Source organism: Chaetomium globosum, genomic scaffold (genome assembly GCF_000143365.1).
Source record: "Chaetomium globosum CBS 148.51 scaffold_4 genomic scaffold, whole genome shotgun sequence".
In the NCBI taxonomy this organism is placed as follows: domain Eukaryota; kingdom Fungi; phylum Ascomycota; class Sordariomycetes; order Sordariales; family Chaetomiaceae; genus Chaetomium; species Chaetomium globosum.
In genome coordinates this window covers 2531207-2555217 of record NT_165979.1, presented here as the reverse complement: position 1 = coordinate 2555217, position 24011 = coordinate 2531207, and the positions used below count along the sequence as shown (strand labels likewise).

General features: G+C 57.0%; 8 protein-coding genes and 1 non-coding gene across 9 annotated transcripts in view; 3 read left to right on the top strand and 6 right to left on the bottom strand.

Moving 5' to 3' along the window:
• Nucleotides 1–224: 224 nt before the first annotated feature.
• Nucleotides 225–1827, bottom strand: CHGG_04556 (uncharacterized protein; the record flags this gene model as incomplete). Its single annotated transcript, XM_001223769.1, has 4 exons — nt 225–693; nt 762–1015; nt 1071–1417; nt 1467–1827. The coding sequence occupies 4 exons, from the start codon at nt 1825–1827 to the stop codon at nt 225–227; spliced, it is 1431 nt and encodes a 476-aa protein (XP_001223770.1).
• A 4311-nt stretch (nt 1828–6138) lies between these two features.
• CHGG_04555 (uncharacterized protein) lies at nt 6139–6543 on the bottom strand (the record flags this gene model as incomplete). The annotated part of the gene is made up of 1 exon (XM_001223768.1): nt 6139–6543. One exon carries the CDS (start codon nt 6541–6543, stop codon nt 6139–6141), a length of 405 nt encoding a protein of 134 aa, XP_001223769.1.
• A 1157-nt stretch (nt 6544–7700) lies between these two features.
• CHGG_04554 (uncharacterized protein) lies at nt 7701–8464 on the bottom strand (the record flags this gene model as incomplete). Its single annotated transcript, XM_001223767.1, has 2 exons — nt 7701–7888; nt 7939–8464. The coding sequence occupies 2 exons, from the start codon at nt 8462–8464 to the stop codon at nt 7701–7703; spliced, it is 714 nt and encodes a 237-aa protein (XP_001223768.1).
• A 3214-nt stretch (nt 8465–11678) lies between these two features.
• CHGG_04553 (uncharacterized protein) lies at nt 11679–13439 on the top strand (the record flags this gene model as incomplete). The annotated part of the gene is made up of 3 exons (XM_001223766.1): nt 11679–11924; nt 12042–13331; nt 13431–13439. The coding sequence occupies 3 exons, from the start codon at nt 11679–11681 to the stop codon at nt 13437–13439; spliced, it is 1545 nt and encodes a 514-aa protein (XP_001223767.1).
• A 730-nt stretch (nt 13440–14169) lies between these two features.
• CHGG_04552 (uncharacterized protein) lies at nt 14170–15754 on the bottom strand (the record flags this gene model as incomplete). Its single annotated transcript, XM_001223765.1, has 2 exons — nt 14170–15422; nt 15580–15754. 2 exons carry the CDS (start codon nt 15752–15754, stop codon nt 14170–14172), a joined length of 1428 nt encoding a protein of 475 aa, XP_001223766.1.
• Nucleotides 15755–16851: 1097 nt separating this feature from the next.
• Nucleotides 16852–18681, top strand: CHGG_04551 (uncharacterized protein; the record flags this gene model as incomplete). Its single annotated transcript, XM_001223764.1, has 4 exons — nt 16852–16895; nt 16988–17581; nt 17644–18175; nt 18232–18681. The coding sequence occupies 4 exons, from the start codon at nt 16852–16854 to the stop codon at nt 18679–18681; spliced, it is 1620 nt and encodes a 539-aa protein (XP_001223765.1).
• Nucleotides 18682–19247: 566 nt separating this feature from the next.
• CHGG_04550 (uncharacterized protein) lies at nt 19248–21165 on the bottom strand (the record flags this gene model as incomplete). Its single annotated transcript, XM_001223763.1, has 2 exons — nt 19248–19374; nt 19457–21165. The coding sequence occupies 2 exons, from the start codon at nt 21163–21165 to the stop codon at nt 19248–19250; spliced, it is 1836 nt and encodes a 611-aa protein (XP_001223764.1).
• A 1030-nt stretch (nt 21166–22195) lies between these two features.
• CHGG_11321 lies at nt 22196–22292 on the top strand. The gene has a single exon. It is a non-coding gene; the product is annotated as a tRNA-Leu (tRNA).
• A 482-nt stretch (nt 22293–22774) lies between these two features.
• The window catches only part of CHGG_04549 (uncharacterized protein), a gene marked incomplete at both ends in the record, with an annotated part of 2245 nt that continues 1008 nt past the window's right edge, over nt 22775–24011 (bottom strand). Inside the window, 2 exons of the mRNA XM_001223762.1 lie at nt 22775–23192; nt 23272–23954. Of these exons, the coding sequence (XP_001223763.1) occupies nt 22775–23192; nt 23272–23954 (1101 nt within the window). The remainder of the gene's footprint in view (nt 23193–23271; nt 23955–24011) is intronic.

The following is a 24011-nucleotide window of genomic DNA, read 5'->3' as shown; positions in this document are numbered from 1 at the left end:
GGATTTTTTTTCTATTTTTTTTCTCAAGTCAAAATACTCAATATTTCTAGCTCGGTAATTTGCTTGCCTACCCATCAATATCAACGGCGGATGGAGGATCCTCCGAGGGGCACATCTCGCTGGCTCAACAGCTCGTTGCAAAACATTCAGGTCTTGGTTACCTACATTACCCGCGTAGCGACCACTAACTCACCGAGGGCAGGGAGACCACCCCCGTCTCCACCTCAGCAACTATCACCGCCAGCGCGATGAGCGGCAAAGAAATCATCAACGAGGCGCCCGATACCATCTACCGTCCACTCGATCTCCTCGCTGCGAACATTGTAGGCGGGCGAGATGATGATGTGGTCGCCGTTGATACCATCAGCCGATCCGTTACCCGGATATACGCTGATTCCGTACTCCTTGGCCAGCCCGCGCTCGCAGATGGTCAAGGCCACACGATCACCCGCTGGAAACGCCTCCATCGTCTTCTTGTCGGCAACGAACTCGATGCCCCAAAAGAGGCCCCGCCCTCGAATGTTGCCTACATTGGGGTGCGCCCCCAGCCGTTCTTGCAGCCGCCTAGAGAGCAACTCGCCCATTGCCCGGACGTTTTCTAGGAGATTCTCTTCGCGAATGATCCGCTGGACCTCGAGCGCTGCAGCACAGCCCGCTGGGTGACCTTGATACGTGTGGCCGTGGACGAAAACGCTGCGAGTTTCCATGTTAGTTAGTGGCTACTAAGTAGGGAACCCTCTCCCATGATTGGCGGTACTCACGAGCTGCCTTTCTCGAGCACGTCTACGACGCCCCGATTCGCGAGCACGCCCGCTACCGGTTGGTAGCCGCCACCAAGGGCCTTGCCAATAGTCTGAAGGTCCGGCACGACACCTTCTTGCTCCCATGCATGCAGAGTTCCAGTCCGACCCATGCCGCACATCACCTCATCAAGGATGAGGAGCGCGCCGTACTTCCGGCAGACAGCCTGCATCGCCTTGAAATAACCCGGGATCGAGGGAACACATCCGAGGGCCTGTATCGCGGGTGAGCTGCATGTTGAAATGGCAAACAGAAGAAAGGGCACTTACGGCGCCCACAACGGGCTCAGCAACGAAAGCACAGACTGTCTCGGGCCCAACAGCTTGGAATTCGTCGTCAAGTTCTTTAGCCAGTCGGGCGACATACTCCTCATCCGTCTCGCCCGTTTTCTTGCCGCGGAAGGCGTTGCATGGGGACACCCTGGAGACGTTCTTCATCAAGAGTGGCTCGAACTTTGCCCGCCTGTACTCATGCCCCCCTATCGCTAACGCGCCCAAGGTGATTCCATGATATGACTGCTTCCGGGAGATGAAGCGGGTCCTCTGGTTCTGGGTCGGGCTGAGCTCGAGGAAATATTGCCTGGCCAGCTTGACGGCGGCCTCCATTGCTTCGGAACCTAGTGCTAGTTAGCAGCGAGCAAACATTGTAGTCGCCGCCGGACTCACCGGAGTTGACGATGTAAGCACGGCTCATATTGCCGTTCGTCGAGTCGACCAGGTAACGGCAGATGTCTTCCTGCACCTTTGTCGTATAAAAGACCGTCGAGCAGTATGGGATCGCCATCATCTGCCTCATAACGGCCCTCGCAACTCGCTCGTTACCCCAGCCGATACATCCAACCGCAGCACCCCCTGACCCATCGAAAATCCTACGCCCGTCCCCCAGTACAAGGTAGTTACCCTCGCCTCCTGCCAGAGGAAGGAAGTCATAACCAAGATCTCTGTGAAGCACGGCGGATTTTGCGACTGTCCGCTTGCCATCAACGGCAGCCTCCTCGTGCGTGGGGTCAATCGGCCTCAGAACCATGTCGAATCGGTGAGCTGGGAAAGACGGCTGAACTGGAAGAATGGATACGGGGAAGGGTTTCGATATGGCAGGCTGGTGGATGCCTCTCTCTGTATGAGCCATGGAACCCCCCGTTATATAAGCCTGAGAGACCCCTGCCCCGAAAACGGGCTACCAATGCGGAAAGGGGCTCGCCATCCTATCTCCCCGCTACGTCAGCAGCCCACGCTGGCCCGGTCCTCCGCCATGCTCCGTCATCTCCCGGCATTGACTGACCACGCGCCAGCTCCTAGAGTCTGTTTGAGCCGAGAAACTGTGGATCTTCGGCTGCTGGCATGATTCGCCGGTTCGGACGGCCGACGCTACATTGCCTACTAGCTTACCGGCTCCTGTGACGGTTAGGGACCCGGCAAGGAAGGGAACCATGCCCTTTGTTTTCTGGTTCGATGGCAACGACGGTAAGTAAAGCAAACGAGAATTCGAGTCGCGTTGTTGGGGCGCCATGTGGGAACGGGAGACCTGTACCACGTGCAACAACCCGCATGCGGTCACCCGCTTTCGAACGCCTCGAATTGTCAACAGCTGCTGTGCAACCATCAGCTTGCTGAGACCCCTTCTCGGCCCCGGTTTTGAATGAGGGGTAAGGGCCCAGAGCTCAACTCGGCATCCCGACTTCGGTCCATGGTCGGCTGCCCTCCCCTTACCCCCTGTTCGGGGTTCAAGAGGATCCTCCAGTTCACCGCAAGTCACGGCCAACGCTGTGCCGTTACATCGGCTAATCCGTCCCGGGAACTCGCCTGGTCTCCGGCCCGGACTGCGGCTTCTCACGGCCCGATACGCGTCAGTCGGCGCCCCTCTCGGCTCGGTTGCTGGTTCTTCGCCTCATCCATGTGGAATTTCCGATGGCCCACTCTCTATTTCAACAACACATGCTGCACGTCGAATCAACCACACCCCCTTTCCCGCCCCCAGACGGGCGCGACTGGGCACCCCATCCTCGGTTACCTCGGCGAACATTGCGGAACCATGTTTGATGACAGGGTGAGCATCCGATGCACCCGGGCCAAACGGGGGAGGCAGTTAAAGTGGTAGCTTGGTCTTGTGCCGGGACCGACACCGTTCGACTGATTTCGAACCTTATCTTTGCTTGCTGGTATTGGTTTTCCCACTGTCATTTCAAGAACGCTGCCGGCATCAAATTGGACATGCCTCCCCCCTTTTCCATTGTTCACCACACGGGCTTCGTGCCGATGCAAGCTCCCCTGCCAGTGTCACTTTTCGGGTGCTCCTCGGTTGGTCACGTTCCTCTCGATCCCGGTTGGCCTCGTGTTCGACTCCAAGCATACAAGGTTTTCGAACAGTGCCGGATCGTGGCGTTCCCTTTCAAGGTGTGCTATTTGCGTCGGGACCGTTTCATTGGCCCTGCAGTTTGCTTGTCCCGGCTTGCTGCTGCAAGTCGGGTGAAATCTGCAAGGTAGCTCTGCAGTTCCCCAAGCCATGATTCTGCAGGTTACCTCACCCCTGCTTTGCATCATTGGCCGTTTTCTTGCGTTGACCGCGAGCGGGCGCCACTCGGGTGAGAGCGGGCTCAGTCATCAAACTGCCGTTTCTCATTTGGCCACCGTCGATGCGAGACGACGGGTCGGCCCCCAACTATACTCTTGAATCACGTTGTTCACGAGAGGGCCGGTAGCAGACGGGTGGACGGGAGCAGGTGCACAGGGCGTGCTTACACAGCCCGAGACAGGGCATCGGTGGCCAGGTCACACACCAGACGGATGACCAGATGCAGGAATGCCCAACCTCGGCGGCTGTGAGAAACGCCATATTGGACTGTACCAAGTCACTGCCGCCTAAAGCGGACCGAGACTTAACGCATCAGAAATCAGCGCCTTGACATGGCTCGAGCTAGTGTAGGGTCTCCGCCATTGCCTGCCGCGGCGAACAACACGGTGGGACAAACCTGGAACGTTCGGCCGCCCACGAACTGCTCTCCGGTAACCTGGTAACCAATCGAAACGCCTAGCTAAGAAGAAAGGCCCACACCACCTTTGCTGATGTCTCAGATATCAACTGCGGACCTGTAGTAGCTTTCTAGTGATATGTTCTTGGTTAGGGGTCAGATCGGCAAGCGTTGGGAAACCGTCGGAGGAGTGCGCTCTTGTGCTAGGAAATTATTCTCCGCCTCGAGATCTAGCATCATACAACATCCTATCTCAAGTGCTCCTTTTTTTTTGACTCGAACAGCAGGGCTAATGAGCTTGCACAGCAGTCGCTCGCAACATCGGGCAGCATCAAACGAGGCAAACATTAGGCCCACCCGCGTCCATAGCTAGCACATGCGCGCCTGAGTCGCTCAAGGAATCTCGGAATGACAACACTCATGTTTCCTTGGCTTCCGTTGGCAGCCGGACGGGTTGGCAGCGGAGCTTTGCGCCCGTAGAGGACGGTGACAGACACCCTGCCGGCACCCTCAAACCAAACATGCTCGCCGTTTTCGACGGTAGGGTTTTGGTAGACAAACACTTGCTGGTTACACGGCACTAGTTTAGGTGGCAGCGCTCCAACCCTCCTCCGCCCAACTCCACGGGCACTGTCTGGCCGGTCTACCCCCCAACTCGTTGGGCTTCACACATCCCTGTCGTCCACAGCGCACACAGCATGTGGCGGACGAACTCCTCAAGAAGGACCGGTTCACGCACTCTGCAATGCAGGTCTCACTAGTGCTGTACATATCTCCGGTGTCTTGGCCTTCGGCAGCGTCCGATTCGTTCGTGTCACCACCGAACCAATCACCCCTTGTTTTTTTTTTCGAGAGCTAAACTCATAGGATGGGCCAGTACCACCACGCCTGCGATTCTCTTCGAGGACTGATCCCTCGCGGAGGATGTTTCGGCACTGATGCCGTTTCCGATAAAACATCGGAAAAGACGGCAAGCTAAAAGGCAGTTGACCAACTTCAGGAGAAGTGTCCTGCAAGCCAAGCCAGTGTTTATCCATCACACTGGCCCCTCCGAGCGGCCGTCCCCAGTCGGCATGTGCAGGCTTTTAAGCACTATGCACACGGCAGTGGCAGACGCGGAATCGTCCATGTAGACAAAGGGGGCAGGCATGTAGAATATGTAACTCGGTAAAGCTGGCAGCCCGAAGACCTCCCCCTATCACGACACACACGATATTTCATTTAGCACACGAATCCGATGTCTCCCTAATAGCAAGCAGGTTGTGGCTTCATGCAGCAACGGGGCCAGCGGGCCGCCCCCCACCCCCCACCCTCCCCCCCCCCTCTTTTTTCTTTTTCCTTTTTCCTTTTAGTTAGGGAGAGGGGATGGGACGGGCAACGGACCCAAAGCCGAACCGCCTCCGCCCGCGGCGCAGTAGAGGGTCGGCCATAGTGGTGGCGTGATGGTGCTCGGGAGCTTCCTGAACTGGACAGCGGGCCGAGACTGTCTTGGGTGCGGTGGGGACGGGCGAGAGCCGAGGGATATTGGTCTCGTCGGGGGCGACGGCTCGGGTCGTATTGTCTTTGGCGGTGGTGTTGTGAATTGTGTGTGTTCTCTTTTTCTGGTCGAAGAGTATGGGTTGTCTTGTCCACCTGAATATCTACCTAAGTATTGACGCTGTCGCATGGATCTGATTTGGCCGATGGGCATGGCCCGGAGTGCGGACTCGAGCAGCCCGTGTCAGCAGATCTAGGCAACTCCACGACCCTGCCTAGAGTCGCTGTTGAAGTCAGAATCTTGGTGGTTGGGGGGAGTGGTAGCGGCGAGCTTGTAATCTGAAGCTAGCAGGCTCTATAGACAAATGCAATTGGGAGATGACGGCAGCGACAACTTGTAAATGGGCCGGGGAAGATTGAGCACGGGCGAAGTGATTGCAGATAATGTGGGATTCACCCAGTTCAAGTGTGATTAAACCTCCCCTCTGCATGAGCTTCGCTAACCAATGCTCAAGGGTTGTATGAAATGAAGTTCTCCTTCCACTCCCTCCCCTGGGTCTTTCATGACATGACCGACACCAGGCACTAGACAGCGTTTACCAACAAACCAAAGGGCGATGCTTCATCACCCATTCCCATTACAAGATTGTTTTGACGACGGTGGCGCGCATGTCGCTGTTCTTCCACTGATGGCCGCACCTGCACCGCAAGTCGCGGGTTTCTCTGGAGTGTTGCTCGATATGGGCCCCGGTTCTAGCACTGTTACCACCCCAATGCTCTCTCAATCCTGCAGTTGTCATGTTCCACGGAGTCGGGCATGTCGAGGCTACAGGAGGGTCAGCTTTTGTTAACCACGGGTGGACACTGGCGAGGGCGTACGTGTCAACCGCGAATCAGTTGCAGGGGACATCGCCGGAGGCGCGGTCAACGAGAGCTGCCGCCGAGTCTGCAGCTGAAGTTGCTGACTCGGTGTCGGGAAGCTCTGGCTTTCCCAGGGCGCTGGCCGAGTCGGTATCAGGAACCCCAGGGGTCTTCAGGGCGTCGGCCGAACCAGTGCCAGGAACACCGGGAGTTCCCAAGGCATTGGCCGAATTCGTGTCAGGAACCCCAGGGGTCTTCAAAGTGTTGACCGAGTCGGTGCCAGGAGTCCCGGGGGTTCTCAGGACGTCAGCCGAACCAGTGTCGGGAGCTCCAGGGGCCCCCAGAGCATCGGTGGCGGGCTTGATAGTATCGACTGGAACTGGGCTGGCAACAGCGAGGGTGGCAAGAAACCAAGAGGCGGCGACGGCGAAACGCATTTTTAAGGTTGAGGTGGTTTGAATTTGGGGGAGGGACGGTAAAGTACCTAGGTAGGGATCGTAGGAGAGGCGTGAATGGTGATGCTGTTCTAAAAACAGAGGACGACAGCGTGCCTTCTTCTTAAGTTATTATACACATCGCAGCCCTTGCTACGTCGAGTGATAGACACACACACCGACTTAATCGCAACCCCATCCAGAGGCAGATCTGCCTCAGCTGAGCAAATGGTTATCGCACATCAGTAGCAGAGACACCGCTGAAGCAGGGAGTAGATCCGCCCTAGAAATTATACTAAACCCTCGCACCGGCGATGATAATGTGACAATGTTCAACTGCGCGAGGGATGGAGCGGGAGCGGCGCTCGCCGAGGGGGCCACTAGTCCAGAGCGGAAAGGATTCGCCCACTAGTTTCACATGGCAAGTTGCCCGACGGGGCTCGCGGTGATCGGGACCCGCCCAAGCCCCGAATGCTTTCTCAACAAACACGAGGGCCACTCGGAAGGAAGTAAACCCGACAATTGGTTCCTGGGGTAACTAACTAATCGACAGACCCGAGGATGGCTCGCCCAGCTCAGCCGAGGCGAAGGAGCTGAGATGACCTGCAGTGTGGCAGGTGGGCTGTCACGTCTGAGTTGTGCGATGGGCACGGTCAGAAGAATACAATCAATAGTACTGACGAGCTCGTAGTCTGGGGCTAACAGAGCTCATGGGCAACATAGGTAGTGAACTCGGATGGCGGTCACGGGAACGAACATGTCATAGACTCAGAAAATTGACCACGGGTGATTAAACCTCCTCTCTCCACACATAAGCCTTTGACGACTAGTGCTCGAGAAGTTGTAAGGTAGGTAGTTATGAAATGAAGCCCCCTTTCCATCGTTCTACGTCCTCATCGGCCCTTTCATGGATAACTCCAGACACAGGACAGCGTTTGTCATGGAAGCAAACGGCGATGCTCCGTATCCCATAGTTAGAAAGGTTGGCCCGTCGACGACAGTAGCACACCTGTTGTCCTTCTCCCACGTGCAAGTGCGGAACTGCATCCCAACTCGCTGATTTCCCTGAAGTTTTATTCGACACTGAAGCCGGAGATCTTGCAAAGTGTCTGCCACGCTGGTAATCCCGATTATGGATCAAGGGCTACAAGAGTCAGCCTTCATTTGTGAGGATGATGGGTGAAAGGAGGGAGCGTACGTGAGGACTCGGAGGAGGGTGCATCGAATATAGGCAACCCAGCTCGGTCGGTTCCCTCGTTCACAACCGTATCTATCGGTCCCTTGTCAGAAAGGGCGCGGCGTCCCCCGGTGTTGGTAGAACCGGTGTTAGGAGCCAAAGGGTTTTTGGCTACGGGAGAGTCAGCTTTTGTTTGAGAATGATGGGTGGAGATGGCGTACGCAAAGGCCAACGGTATCCATCTGGTCTGACCGGCATCGGCATCGGCCCCGGCTTCGGCCGGTATCCGGATCGGGGAAGTTTCGCCGCGTCCGCAGCCGAGGGTGCTGATTTAGTGTTAGGAATGTTGACAGAACCAATATCAAGAGACTCGGTGAGCTCGGGCATCTCGGGAAGCTTGGGATTGTGTTTGGTCCTGCCATCGCTCTCCTTCTTGCCCTTGCCCTTGCCCTTCAAGCTGCCATTGTTCCTGCCCTTGCCCCTGCCCTTGCCCCTGCCCTTGCCACGGGCAAGAGGACTGGGAAACTTGATGGGGTCGGGGATATCTTGGGTAGCGCTAGCACGATCAAGATCGCTAATCTGACGAGAGTCAAGAACCTTGGGGTGTTTCTGGGTGTTGGCAACACCAGTGCTAGAAGACCCTAGGTTCTTCAGGTCATCGATGGTGGGCTTGGTATCGTCGACTGGAACAGGGCTGGCAATGGCAAGCGTGGTGAGAAACAAAGAGGTGGCAACGGCAAAGCGCATTTTTGTGGTTGAGGTGACTCGAATTTGGGAAAGAGACTGAAAGGTAGGTAGGATGTGGACTGGAGGGAAATGTGGGTATACTGTTCCGAGAAACCGAGAACGACGGCGTGCCTTCTTACACACAGAGCGGCCCTCACCACACAGAGCGATAGACACTTTATTTGTCTCACATGATTCCCACAATGCGCACACCGATATCTTTTCAGTCTGGTCACAACCCATCCAGACTAGACAGGTCTGCTCTCGGTTATCGCACATCAGTGGTATAGGTATTGTAACATTGCCGAAGCGGGTAGTAGATCCGCTCTAGGAGTTCCTTTTGGGCCCTTGCGGCGGCGATGATAATGTGACAATGTTCAACCTCACCAGAAATGTTCCGAACAGAGCGGGAGTGGCGGGTGCGGAAGCAGGTACTAGTTAGCCCAGAGTGGAAAGGATTCACACACTAGTTTCACAACGCAAGCTGGCCGACGATGCTCGCAGTGATCGGACCCGCCTTCAAACACTGAGCAGCAGCGTTCGCCAGAATCAAATGAAACAAAGGGCGGTGCTCTGTCTCCCGCTCCCATTGATTACAAACTTGAAGGGAGCTCCCTCTCGACGATAGGTACCTAGGTGCCAGGTAGTTTCGCACTTCTTGTTCTCCTCCCGCCTATGGTCACCACATTTGCATCCCTCTTCGCAGATTTTCTTGACGTGTCGCTCGATATTGGCACCAGCCCTGCCGAGTACCCTACCTAGAAACCACCTGTGGTCGCGGCTCTCTTGGGACCTGTTTTACTTTTCTGTCATACTGTGTAGTCGAGCCAGAAGTGCTGAGCTGAGACAACACCCCCTACTAGTTACAGTAGATCGTGTCTGTGATAAAGCTTTCCTTATTCCCTACTAGTTTCAGTAGATTGTGTTTGTGATAAAGCTGGAATTAGTGGGTGAATCCTTTCCACTCTGGACTAGTGCCCGCCTCTGCGCGCGCCCCTCCTGCTCCCGTTCCATTCCCAGCATAGCTCGACATCGATATCACATTATCATCGTCGGCGCGAGGGTTTAGAATAATTTCTAGGGCACATCCACTACCTACTTCACTGGTGCCTATGCCATTGATGTGCCATTGATGTGTAACTCCCGAGTACGTTGGTTTTCTCTCCTTTTGGTAGGCAGGCAGGCAAGCAAGACAACAGACTCATCATTTCCTCGACGATACTGCGGAACGTGGTTTGACCCCAATTGAGTGCATGAGCATGTGATCCATTCCCTGAAGGCCTGAACAGAAGAAGAACGTTTCCCAGGTTGTGATTGAGATGCCAGACGTTGGCGCAGAGCCTTCTGGATCTATCTATACTGACCGGGTTTAGGAGGCGGTTTTGAGACGAGGAGTCAGCAGTTTGCCCCCTGTGTCTTCTCACCTGTTCATTACCTAGGTACCTATGGCAAGTGTAGGATCAGGATTTTCCAGCGCGGGATACACTCTGTGCCATAACACAGAGGGCGGCTCACCCAGTTTGGTTGAGACGAATGAGCTGAGATGGTGTCGATATGGACTGAGTTGGTGATGAAATGATAAAATAAATCCGCCCTTTTTGTCTGGGAAGGAAGGATGAATGTGGTTAATAACTTGAGAAAGACGATTGCCGCGGAGATGGTGCGACGGTTAATAAGATTCCACAAATCAAGCAAGTTAAACTTGAGGGCATGTTTGATTTGATTTGACTTCCTTGTATTTATCAAATCACCTAAAGTACCTACCTACATACCTACCTAAGGTACCTAGGGTAGCTCCCGTTGCTATCAAATCGAGTCAAACAATCAAATTCTCCCCACTGCATGCAACCCTAACCCTTGATTTTTATCTGGCGACAACTCATTAGAAATTACCAGGGTATGGACCTACGCACACGCGCTAAAGACGCGCCTTGCGCGTTTCGGTCGCGTTTTCCTGTCTCCCCCACATTCGTTACAATCTCAGCCCGCAGCCGCAGCCTGACGCTCTCTCCACTTGACCCTGTCACCAACTTCATTTTCCCCATTTTCCCTATTTCCCCGTCAACGGCAGCATCATGGACACTTTGATGCTTCAGAGAGACGAGGCCACGCGCGATCGCGTGCGCCAGGCCATCGAGTTTCTCGATCCCCGTACGAACTTTTTCGTTCCTCTCCCCGCTTCCCCCTCCCTGTTGCACCGACTACAAGTCCTGTACTCGGTTACTACCCCTCGAAAGCAGCGCTGACGGGGACTTGGGCTGCAGATGACCAACATGCCCGGAGTTATAGGCCCGACATCATCTTGATGCTGCAGAAGAACCAACGCAGACTTGTCGTCAACATCGACCATGTCCGTGATCACAACGCCGAGATCGCCGAGGGTCTCCTCAACAACCCGTTCGATTACATTCTGGCCTTCGACCATGCCTTGAAAGAGATCGTCAAGACCTTACCCCAGGCCCGGCCCGACCAGATGGATACAGATGTGTTATACTACTGCGCCTGGGCCGGCAGCTTCGGCCTCAACGCCTGCAACCCGCGGACGCTGTCGTCGCAGCACCTCAACAGCATGGTCTCGATCGAGGGCATCGTCACACGTTGCTCGCTGATCCGCCCCAAGATTGTCAAGAGCGTGCACTACGCTGAAACCACGGGGAAGTGGCACTTCAAGGAGTACCGCGACCAGACTATGACTAAGGGCGTCGCCACCACGAGCGTCTATCCCACCGAAGACCAAGACGGAAACCCCCTGATGACTGAGTACGGCATGTGCACGTACCGGGACCACCAGACCGTCTCGATCCAGGAGATGCCCGAGCGGGCGCCTGCAGGCCAGCTGCCCCGGGGTGTCGACGTGATCCTAGACGACGACCTCGTCGACAAGGTCAAGCCAGGCGATCGTGTTCAGTTGGTGGGCATCTTCCGGACGCTGGGCAACCGGAATACCAACCACAACAGCGCGCTTTTCAAGACGGTTCTTCTTGCAAACAACGTTGTGCTGCTCTCGACCAAGTCGGGCGGCGGTGTCGCGACTGCCACCATTACCGATACAGACATCCGGAACATCAACAAGATTGCCAAGAAACAGAAGCTGTTCGATTTATTATCGCAGTCTTTGGCGCCGAGCATCTATGGGCACGAGTACATCAAGAAGGCCATTCTCTTGATGTTGCTAGGAGGTATGGAGAAGAACTTGGAAAACGGCACACATTTGAGGGGTGACATCAATATCCTGATGGTCGGTGATCCCTCGACTGCAAAGTCCCAACTGCTTCGTTTCGTACTCAACACTGCGCCATTGGCCATTGCTACGACTGGTCGTGGCTCTTCTGGTGTCGGTTTGACCGCTGCTGTAACATCCGACAAGGAAACGGGCGAGAGGAGGTTAGAGGCTGGTGCCATGGTTATGGCCGATCGCGGCGTGGTGTGCATCGACGAGTTCGACAAGATGTCGGACATCGACCGAGTGGCTATCCACGAAGTCATGGAACAGCAGACGGTTACCATCGCCAAGGCGGGCATTCATACCTCCCTCAACGCCCGCTGTAGTGTCATTGCTGCGGCCAACCCCATCTTTGGCCAATACGACACCCACAAGGACCCGCATAAGAACATCGCCCTTCCCGATTCTCTGCTCTCTCGTTTCGATTTGTTATTTGTCGTCACAGATGATATTGAGGATACCAGGGACCGACAGGTCTCAGAACACGTCCTCCGCATGCATAGATACCGGCAAGCCGGGACAGAAGAAGGCGCGCCAGTGCGTGAGAACGCGGGTCAAGCGCTGAATGTGGCGCTCAACAACCAAGCTGAGTCGCAGCGCCCGACCGAGGTGTACGAGAAGTTCGACGCGATGCTGCACGCGGGTGTCAAGGGGACAGGGCGGGGCGCCAACAAGAAGCCAGAGGTGTTGAGCATACCCTTCATGAAAAAGTACATCCAGTACGCCAAGACGCGTATCAAGCCCGTCTTGACACAAGAGGCGGCCGATCGCATTGCCGACATCTACGTTGGTCTGCGCAACGACGACATGGAGAGCAATCAGCGCAAGACAAGTCCCATGACAGTGCGTACGCTCGAGACACTCATCCGTCTTGCCACTGCACACGCGAAGTCCCGCCTTTCCAACCGCGTAGACGAGCGCGACGCCGCCGCCGCCGAGTCCATCCTCCGCTTCGCACTCTTCAAAGAAGTAATCGAGGACGAGTCCCGCAAGAAGCGGCGCAAGACCCGCCCTCTCGAGAATGAAGGCGAGGACAGCAGTTCCGACGACGACTCCGACGCGGACGGCGACGAAGCGAATGGAACCGCCCGCAGCAGCACCGCGCGCTCCACCCGCGCATCCCAACGCCCCACCAACAACACTCGCCGCCGGCCAGCTGCCCGCAGACAGGGTAGTTCACCCGACGACCCGGCACCCGCAGAAGCAGAAGACGAAGAAGAGGACGAGGAACCAGAAGACCTCTACAACGCGACCCCGCGCCGCTCAACCCGCACAACCGGTGCCGCAGCCTCCTCCTCCCAACCCTCCTTCGCCTCCTCCCTCCCCGCCTCCCAACTCCGTACCCAATCCCAATCCCAATCCCAACGCCGCAGCGGCCGTGGCGGCGACGACGACGCCACGCTCGCCTCGGGCACCGCCAACCTATCGGTCTCGGACCGCAATGGAAATGGCAACGACGAGGAGGAGGAGGAGGAGGCGGAGGACGGGGAAGGAGAGGACGCGCCCATCAGCGAGGCCCGCCTCGAGGTCTTCCGCCGTGCGCTAGGCCAGCTGCTTAACACGGACTTGTTCGAGGACGACTCGGCTGGTGTGGGCGAGCTGATCGAGGCCGTGAACCGCAAGGTTGGCGGCGGCGCCGCGCAGCGGTTTGGCCGGGAGGAGGCCGTTAAGGCGCTGAGGGAGATGGACGAGCGGAACCAGATTATGTGAGTTGTTCTGGACGACTGTTTTGCTGGGCGTGATGCTGACTTGTTTTCTTTATAGGTACACTGATGGTGAGTTGGTTTATAAGATTTGAGGTGGTGGGAGTGTGGGAGTGGCTTGTCTGGTGGCGGTAGAATGTGGGATGGGGGGGACAGGTTGGAGTTATCTGTGTGTCATTGATGATATGATGAAGCATTATGTTTGGCGTCGCATGGGCATGATGAATGTAGACAAAGATCCGAGCTAGTTGCGTATGATTGTTTATGTTCCATGATGGGTTTGCAGAGAGGTTCCTGTTTAGGTGCTGGTTGACGAAAGGGCTGGTAGCGGCGTGATGAGTGCCGCGTGGATTTTAGAGACGGAGGGAAACTCGTTCAGCGCCGAAAATTGTGGGAATAAAATCGCAAATCAGCCAAAGGTGGGAGGCGGTGAGGTTGTTGATGCCTTAGAAGATGGGGGCGGCACATAGGGCAGCTCGCCGAGTGCAAGTGGTAAGTCAGCGCCTCCTCCAGGGGCCGCCTGGTGTAGTGGTATTGCGTTGCGACTCAACGCAAGGGGCGCTGACTTTGAAAATGACTGGAGAGTGCCCATGCGTGGTATGGCATCTGTCCGGTCTTTTCGTAGGTCCATTCGACTCCCCGGTCGAGACTGAGCTTTTTGCGCTTTGGTGTCCTCAGTACAGTACCTGTTCATACTGCCAATGGTTGTTTTCTAGTACTAGGGATGAATAAGTAAGGTATATTGTCTATCCAGGCACCTAGTTAACTAAACAGGCTGGTACATGGGTTAAGTCGTGTATCTATCCAAGAGCAGGTCCAGGCCGTTCCTGAAACTCCCGTAGCCTGTCTTCCACCCTCACACCGTTCCACATCTCCCGCCCTTCCTCGTCCACACTCAACACGGGAAAGCCCACCTGCTCGATGGCAAAGCTAGCCGCAACATGGCCCCACGCACACGCCTCCTCGATCGACTTGCCCCTCGCCAGGGCCACGGACAAGCCGCCGAGGAAGGTATTCCCGCCCCCCGTCGGGTCGACCACCCTCTCCGCAGCATCCGCCCCGCTGTAGCCCTCTCCATAGTACGCAGGCACCCACTTCTCAACCCCGGGATCGATCTCGATCTCCTCGCGCGCAACACACCCTTCCTCATCCTGCATCAGCCCCGCAAACAACGCCTCCATATCCGTGTCCGGCCGCAGCCCACCCCGAATATACTCCTTCTTCTTTGGCTTCTTCACCCCAGCCGCGCCGCCCACCCCCCCGGAGACACCATCCCCTCCACCCTCACCACCCCCAGTCACCACCTTCTTCTTCCGCCCCCCATTGCGCGCCACAAAGCACCCGCGCTCGCCCGCGCGCACCACCAGCGTATAGCTCTGCAGCGGCATGCTGGCGAGCAGCTGCTCGCAGGCTCGCTCGACGGCCGCAGCGCTGATGGCGCCCGTGGCCGGGTCCAGCCCGTCGCCGCCCATGAAGCCCGCCAGCTCGGCGTGGTTGGGCGAGCACACGTCCACCAGCGGCAGCGTGTTGGTGCACGCCAGCAGCTCCTCCGGCACGCACCGGTCCGGCACGGGCTCCCAGATCACCAAGGGCCGCGTGTAGCCCTCCCCGTGCGGGTCGTGCGCGGGGGGCGAGGCCAGGTAGGCGGCTTTGCGCCGGGCGAGGAGCGTGGTGATGAGGTCTTGGCACCGTTGCGGGCTGCAGATCAGGTGGATGGCTTTGGCTTGGAGGAGGGGGGGGGTGAGGTCGGTGGCGGTGAGGCGCTTTTTGGGGGTGGTGTAGCGGAAGGCGCGGTGTTCCGAGGCGTCGGTGTAGCCGTTCCAGGCGCGGGTGGTGAGGCGGGAGGGGTCGTGGCGGAAGAGGGCTGAGGTTTGCCAGCTGGTGAGTTCGGAGGCGATGGTGGGGGGGAAGTCGGAGCCCTGGTCGACTATCCAGCCGACTGTCTTGGATGTTGGGGGTGGGGAGAAAAGGCGGGCGCCGAGGGCGGAGTAGGTGCCGGCGCCGCCGAGGATGTCGCGGACGGCGGGTTTGGGAGGGAGGAACTCGATCTCATCTGGGGCGTTTAGTTAACAAGGCTGGCAAGGTTCTTGAGGATAGGTAGGGCCAATTTAGGTTCAGCCTTGATTTCCTCAGTGGTTATGAGTCTTTCTTTCCAGACACGGCAACAGAGAAGGGTCACGGCCCCAAGAAAAAGGAGTAAAAAAGCATACCAATAATGAACATGCCCAATGTGACAAAATCAATCTCCTGCGTGTCCGGTATGTCCTCAACACTCGGCTCCGGCTCCGCGTCGGTCGGCACCCGGCCTTCAAGCCCCCTGTCCCGGTCCATGTCCCGGTCCATGTTAGGGTCCATGTCCGGATCCAGGTTCCGGTGTAGAACCATCTCGATGGGGGGGGGCCGGCCTTGGCACAGAAATCAACAATGTGCAGTGTTACTTTGTTCCTGTGTCGCTGTGTTTTTCGTGTTAGGGCAAGTCGGTGAAATTAGTGGAAAAGAGAACCCTAGAGGGCCCGAGAGAGAACCGGAGTGCCCGGTGATGAGAGTGTCCTGGACGAAAAGCTAACTTTATCGGAATGCAAAATGGACGACTGGAAAAATACAAATTGGAAGAACAAAGGAAACCCCCGACGACATTTTTCCCAGACCTGGCTGAAACAGTGAGGCTGGATCGTCACTGGTTGATGGAGGGTTTGGGTGTGAGGGATGCTGGTATACATCCAGGACCTTTACGTCGACCCGCAGGAGCTGAACTTCGCTACAACCTAGGAGACCCTAGGTACCGAAGGTTGGTTGGTAGCGGACAGTCTTGGAGAAACATTGATAACACCTTAGCTCGGTCGCAATAGCATGAAGCGCGGGGAATAGAGAACACCAACGGGGAGATACATGTGGCTCCTGGCCTCGACTGAGAAGAAATCTTCCAGTTATAAAACAAGAAAAAAGGGAGGAAGATGAGAAATAAATGGAGTAGAACCTTAACACACCTTCCAGGTTTCCAGGTAGAACCTTATCTCTGAGCTTCCATTGCCTCGGTAGGTAGCATGCAGGAGCTGCCTGGCAGCGACAAGTCAACGCTCATCGCAGCCTGAACCCCTCCGACGAAAGCCATTGGCGGGGAACAAGGAGCAGGTGGGAGCGGTGGGGCCATTGATCCCTGTTGATGCTCTGAAGCTAGGGGGTGCGTGGGGTGTCGGGCACCTCCCAGGGTTGTCAGGGGTATCTCGACTGTCAACGTTTCTGAACGCGACTTGACTTGCGTCAACTTTACTTTCCATCTTATGCTGCCGCCTGATTCCCCATTTCCACCACAAGGCTATCTCACGACCGCCTTAGCCCGATAGATATATAACCACCCACGTCACTCCGTGGTCAAAGGCCGCGCACAGCCTTCCCGGCGATCGCACATCCGTCCACCCCCTCCTTCGTCTCTTTCCCCCACCACTTGGTTGCGCTGCCCGCCCGCGCCCGCTCAACACAACATGGCGTCCAATTCCATGCACAACCTGACGACTCTTATTAAGCGGTGCGTAACTTGACCAGCTCTGCTCTACCACCGGGCCTGTTCTGTGACTTCCGGCGCAAACAACCCGACCAGAGGCTGACCGGACTCACTAGGCTTGAGGCAGCCACGTCTCGCCTCGAGGATATTGCCCAGTCGTCATTCGAAGCCCCTCAAGTCGCCCCGACCGTTCAACAGCAAGGTTCCGCCCCTAAGCTTTCGGCGCCCCCGCTGCCCGGGTCCCCCCAAACCGCGATAGGACCGAGCCCGCCCGCCCCCGCCCCAGCGCCGGAGCCTACCCCCGAGGTTATCGAAAAGTTTGACGACCTCATCAACCAACCCCTTGCGAGCTGGGCCAAACTCAGCAATGATATTGGGGGTCTGGTTGCTAAGCAGGCCGCCAAGGTCGTCGAGGCGTTCGAGGAACAGCGCAAATTCCTGCTCATCACCACCAAGGCCAAGAAGCCCGACCTCTCTGGGTCCGTTTTCCAGGACCTGGTGAAGCCCATCGGCGACCTTATGTCCACCATTATCCAAATCAAAGATGACAACCGCGCTGACAAGTCATACAACAACCTCTCCGCCGTGTCCGACAGCATCATGGTCCTGGCTTGGGTGACGATCGACACCAAGCCCTTCAAACACGTGGAGGGAAGCCTTGGGTCTGCCGAGTTCTGGGGCAACAAGATCCTGACGGCAAACAAGAACAAGTGGGCTATTCATTTTTTTCTTTGCCTACATCATGGCTACGACGTGCTGACTCTGAGAATAGGGATGAGCAGCAGGTCGAATGGGTTAAGGCTTACTACCAGGTCATCCGTGATCTCGCTGAGTATGTCAAGACTTACTGCAATGACGGCCTTCCCTGGAACCCGAAAGGCGTACCCGCCGTTGAAGCAGCCAAGTCGGTCAACGCGGCATCCGCCCCTGCTGCTCGCGCGTCGCCCGCACCACCAGCCGCGCCTGCTGCCGGTGGGGCTCCTCCTCCCCCTCCACCCCCGCCGGGCCCGCCGCCGGTTCTCAATATCGACGAGAAAAAGGCCGACCCAGCTGCCGCCGGAGGCCTTGGCGCCGTGTTTTCGGAGCTCAATAAAGGCGAGGCGGTTACCAAGGGTCTCCGGAAGGTGGACAAGTCGCAGATGACGCACAAGAACCCATCACTGCGGGCCGGGTCGACCGTCCCAGAACAGAACGGCTCGGCGCGCGGTAAGAGCCCCGCGCCGCCAGGCACGAAGCCCAAGCCGGAGAGCATGCGCGTCAAGAAGCCACCCAAGAAGGAGCTAGAGGGCAACAAGTGGACAATCGTATGTCTTTCTCCTGCTCCCTATCCTTGAACAGTGCCCTAACCCGCTGTTTGCAGGAAAACTTCGAAAAGTGGCCCTCACCCATCGAGATCGAAGTGTCGCTCTCCCACTCGGTGCTCATCTCCAAGTGCAACGAAGCGACCATCATCCTCAAGGGCAAGGCCAACGCGGTCACGGTCGAGAACACCAACCGGGTCTCGCTCGTGGTCGAGTCGCTCGTGTCGAGCGTCGACGTGGTCAAGTCCAACAACTTCGCCCTGCAGGTCATGGGCGTCATCCCCACTGTGCTCATGGACCAGGTCGACGGCGCCCAGGTCTACCTCAGCAAGGAGAGCGCCGCCACCCGCCTGTACTCGAGCAAGTCCGCCAGCATCAACCTCAACGTGCTCACCGGCTCCGGCGAGGATGAGGACTACAAGGAGCTTCCTCTGCTCAGCCAGATCTGCTCGTGGTGGGATTCTGAGAAGGGCGAGGCTGTGAATGAGATTGTTTCTCATGGCGCGTGAATAGGGGTGGAGCACGGGGTAGTGAGGGAAAGGCGGGTTGGATTATGATTTCGGGAGAAGAATAGATGGGCAAAAGAGGGGATGGCATGGCCGGGCAAGGCAGGGCAAGAAGTCCCTACCTGGTTTGTTGGGCTCTGTCTGCGCTGCTAGTTATAAGATGGGCGTTTTGGAGACGTAGTGGTAACGAGGCTGAGTAGCTGTAGAAGAGCATGTTGTATAAAATCAGTCGTTTTACTCTGTGAATCCCCGGGGATATGATATCAACTTATTCGTGTTTCTCCATATGGGGTGATGTCGTGGGGTTCATGGGAAGTTAAAGATGGCGACTACACACCGCAAAATACCCAGTCATCGGTACAGGGATAGCTACAACAGAGCTGCATAGTATTGGTCTATGATGAGAAAGACGGCCCGGCTAGCTCTAAAAAATGCATGCAATGCGCCAAGCAGAGAGAAGACGTTGCGCTAATATGACCCAATAACGTCCACTTCTCTCTCCCTATCTAACTATCCAAGCAGAAAACCACCCTCTTTCTTTCTCTCTCACTCAAACAAGAGTAAGCATCTCAAATCTTGGCCTTGGGCGCCTCCAGCGAGGGCATCAGCATGTCGCGCATGTCGCCCGCCGCCTCGTTAAGGTAGAAGCTCATCTTGTCGCTGCCGAGACCCTTGGAGACGATGTTGAAGTTGATGCTGGACACAGTCAGTTAGCCAAACCGGAAACAACGAAGTAAAAATAAAACAAGGATCGGTGGAAGCACGAAACAAGACATACCTGTTCTCGTTGATCATGTACGCAATGCCAAAGCCCTCGTCAATAACCTGGCTCCAACCGTAGCCGTTGAAGTACTCGGAGCTCAGCTGGCTGGTGGACAGGTACCACGAGGAGGAGTAGCCGTAGGCCGGGTCCTGGTACAGGGCGGGCACCTGCTGGCCGGGCTCGAGCAGGCGCTTGAGGCCGAACAGGTGGCGGTCGACGCCCTTGCCGTCCGAGGCCGCCGAGATGTACTCGATGTGGGCGGCGATGGCCTTGCGGAAGAGGGCGGCGCGCGCCTCGCTGTCGAGGCTCTCGTCCGCCATGGACCGGCACCACGCCACGCTGTCCTCCGACACGGAGCGGCACGTCTCGGTGCGCCCCTGCTGGAAGCGGCGCGTCGCCGCGGACTCGTAGGTTGGGCGGTTCTTGCCGTACATCTTGAAGTAGGCGAGCTGGATGATCATCTGCACATAGGCGTCCGGCGAGCACTTGAATTTCTTGATGAGGCCCTTGCCGTAGCCCTGATAGGCCTGCACAGCGAGCTGGTGCTGCCCGATGACGGCGTTGAAGTCGTGCACGGCGCGGTCGATCTCGGCCTGCACCTCTTTGGTAACGGCGAACTTGACAGGTTGGGGGTCAGGGAGGTTAGAGCGAATGCTCGGGTCGGAGAAGTCGAGCTTGTTGTTGAGGATCAGGTCGTTGACGTAGTCGTTGAGCCGGTGCGTGGGGGTACCGTCCATCATGCTGTGCTCGCCCATAAAACCCGAGGTGCCGTTGTCGTTGACAATGAACTGCAGCGGCTTGTCGTACCAGCGGTTTTGTCCGTCACCGTGCCAATAAGCGTGGGCCCGCTCCTCGAGGGTTACCGGCTTCGCGTCGTCTAGGCAAACAACGAAGGAGGCGGACTCGATCGCCTCGATCGCCTTGGCGTTCGAAGGGTCGGCGGCGAGCAACACTGCCCGCGCATCCGTCCACACATCGCGGTTCTCCGAGGTCAGAGCGCCGACAGCAGGCGCGCGCTCACCGGCCAGTTCGTATACCCGGCGGAAAGCCTGCTCGAGCTCCGACGTGTTGAGCTGCTTGCCAGCGACCTCGTGCGAAATCTTGAAGAACTGGTTCTTCCGGATGACCAGAATGTGCTTGTGCTGGTTGTGGTCGAACTTGACCGGGTGGTCGGCGGGCTTGGCGGGCACGCGGCTGGCGTTGAACATCCACTTGTAGCTGTCCATGCAGATGGGCAGCTTCTTCATGTACTCGGGCTCGAGGCTACCAGCGTCCACCTGCTTCTTGAACTCGAGCGCCGCCGTCGTGATGGCCGCCGCGCGCTTGGCGGGGTCTCGCCGCCTCCGGTCGTCACGGTGCGAGTAGAAGTAGCTAACGTAGGGCACCACGGGGTCGCGGTAGCTGAGGTATGCCGCATCATTCCACCACTCGTAGATCCAGTTCTTTGTCTTGGGGTCGTCGCGGCGGGCGGTCAACTTGTCCTGCAGCTTGCGGCCGGGGCCGTTCGGGGCGATGAATTCTTGTACCGCCTTGGTGCTGTTCTCGAGTTCTGAGGGTGTGAGAAGTGGCTTGAGCGACTTGAGATACCGCGCGGCGGTCTCCTCTAGCGTCGGGACGGGCAGGCGGGGAAGCGATTCCTGGAAGCGGAGCATGGCGCCCTTGGACTTGTCCTCGACGTACCCCGCCGGGAGGGAGCTGTTGTTTCGTCTGCTCGCGGGAGCCATGGCTGTGGTGAGTCTCTGTGGTCACCAGGGGTTAGCTAGAGCTGGGAGAAAACCTGAGGCGTAACATGATGCGACAAAAGGCGGGAGGCTAACCAAGGGAGTCGTCGAGGTGTGCCTGGAGAGGAGGTTTCGAAGAGCGGGAGACCGAGCCTCTGATCTTGCAATCGCGGCCAACATCACAACTTTCTTACCGGAGTGGAGCTGGAAGATCACAAGCAGGGAAGGAAAGAGAGAAAAATAAAATAAAAAGAAGACGTCTGGCACACGGCGGTTTCCTTGCGGTTCTAGTCTAAGAACGGAGATACCTTGGGATTTACGAAGTACTGGGATGGAAGTCCGGGGGCGGAGTGGTGGGGGGGGTTCCAACAAGAACCGCGGGAGATTGGCGGTGCAGGGTCGGTCCTTCTTTCCGATGCGCCTTCTCTGTGAACCTAGGCACTTTTTCAGGGTCCCGGGGTTTGTTGCATCGGCATCGGCTGTCTGGAGAATGGAGAATACGCGCACTGGGAAGTGTGGGTTGCCGCGGCGTGGGATGGATGTTGCTCTCACACTGCGCTGATGGGCCGGTGCTTTGGCCCGAGCCGAGGCTAATTGCCGTCATTAGCCTTCTGTCTTCCAAACACCGCGGCTGCCGTGGGGTCGCCCAGCGCGAGTCAATTCCGGTATGAAAGCCACCCCTGCTGCCGAGCAACTGGTCGCTCCCCACACGCCACCCGACACCTGATAGCGCTTGGCTTTAGCTGCGGGCCAGCGGATGGAGACGTTGCTGTTCCAGAAAGAGAAACCTTCACATGCTAAAAACACCGCCATCTTTTTTTTACTGTGAGATTGAGTTATTTGTCGGAACACCTTATGCAGGCAACCAAATTCAGCCCTGTGATACCAACAGCTGACACTAAACGGTCACACGCTCTTGCCCACTTCAGTTAGCTGTACACCATGTACGACAAAAACCAGACCCAACCAGGTATGACTCCTCCGCCAACAACTGCTTCTGATAGGATCTCGGTTTCAACTTCTCTAAAAGAAGGGCGGAATGGCCGAGTGGTCTAAGGCGGAGGATTTAAGTATTTTCTTAGATCTCCTCTTCTCGAGAGAGAGCGTGGGTTCGAACCCCACTTCCGTCAACTTTGTTGTGATTTTGATTCACATTCTCTTTTTGCTTCGTCATTCATATTGCATATTGTTTGGGTTTCTTCCTTCAGAGCAGACTGTTGTGTTGCTTTGCCGTAGTTGAAACCATGGGGAAACGGCTAGGGGGCTCGAGGACAAGGTGTATGATAACAGGTTTCACTTCACTCGAGTAGGTTAGCCAACAATTATCAACATTATTAGACATGATGAAGGTTGCAAACGGGAAACCGATGAAGGCATTTGTATACTAAGTCCACTCCTCGCAACCCTCCCCTGACTAGGCGCGGTCCAACATGAATCCGTGCGTGCCATGTGGCTCTGGTGTTTGATACAACCAAAAAGAAACAAAAAACATTTCTTTTTCGTACAACATCCTACTACTCCCGCACAACCAATAATACCCATCGATACCTCCCAGCCCCTGACGCCTGAAGAGAGCCAAACGAACCCAAGAAAACAGAGACACTCCCATAAGCTAAGCCTCGTAGCTCTTTATCTGACCCTCGGCACTCAACGGCTGCACCGCTCCCGCGGCAGGTGGGGCGTGGAAGCTCATGCGCTGGCCATCAATCGCGAGCTCCTGGGCCATGCGGGCGCCCTGCTCACCGCCGACCGCGGCCGCCTGCTTGAGCCCCTCCTGGACCTCCCGCACACGGCGCTTGAAGGAAAGGCGGTCGAGGAACAGCTGCTGGCGGGCGCGTTCCAGCTCGCGCCGCTCCGCCTGCAGGATGGCCTCCATCTCGTTGAAGTACTTGAGCTTGAGCTCCATCTTTTCGAGCGTCACGTTGACAGCGGAGGATACGAGCCGTGTCATCTCGCGCTCCTCGTGCGAAGCGAGGCCGCCAGCACGAGCACCGACCGCCGCGAGCGGGATGCTCGCCAGCGCGGATGAGCTAGTCGTTGTCGTGGTGGTTGTCGTTGTAGTAGTGGTCGTGGTAGTCTCTTGCCTCAGGTCCACGTCCATCGAGTCACCGCCCTCCTTTCTCCTTGCCCTTGCCGTTCGCCTCCGCATCACCCTGCGACCCACCTTCGAGCTTGTTCCGGAGGTTCTGCTTGAGAATATCGGCCGACTTGTTGGCGGCGGCAGCGGTGCTGGCCGGGTCGGCAAGGCTGGCGAGGAAGCCGACAACCGACATGACCGGGTTATCCGTCTGGCTGAACGGAAGTTGCCCACCGTGGCTGCCCAGCATTTGGAGACCGATCGGCGCGTCCAGCCTCTCAGACTCCAGATACTTGTCCTCGATGTCGAGCTGCAGGAATTGAAGCACACACTCCTCGCGTGTCCGAGTGCCCACGTGGTCGGCAATCTCGCCCCAGTCCTCGTCGTAGCGCTCGAGCCCCTCGAGAAGCCGGAGAATCTCGGCATCACTCCATGGCGCGTCCCGGTCGAGAATGGATGAATAGGTGGGGTTCTCCATGCGGGTGTAGTGGGCGCTGGTCTGGTTGCCAGGCAGACGTCCCTCGAGGTAGCAGCTCGGGCACAGGTCGTACTTGGTCTTGCTATTCGGGTCCGATTGCGAGCTGTGGTAGTAGATGCGAGTGCAGTCGGTGCCGCAGTTGAAGCAGCTGATCTTGACAATCGGAGCCTTGGTGAGCTCCTCAGTTCCAGACACACCATTAGTCGTCGGCGCTTCACCGTTCGTCTTGCTCTCGCCCTTGTGGAGTTAGTTGTTCCGGCATTGGTCTCGTACAGGCAGCGCCTGCAGGAGATG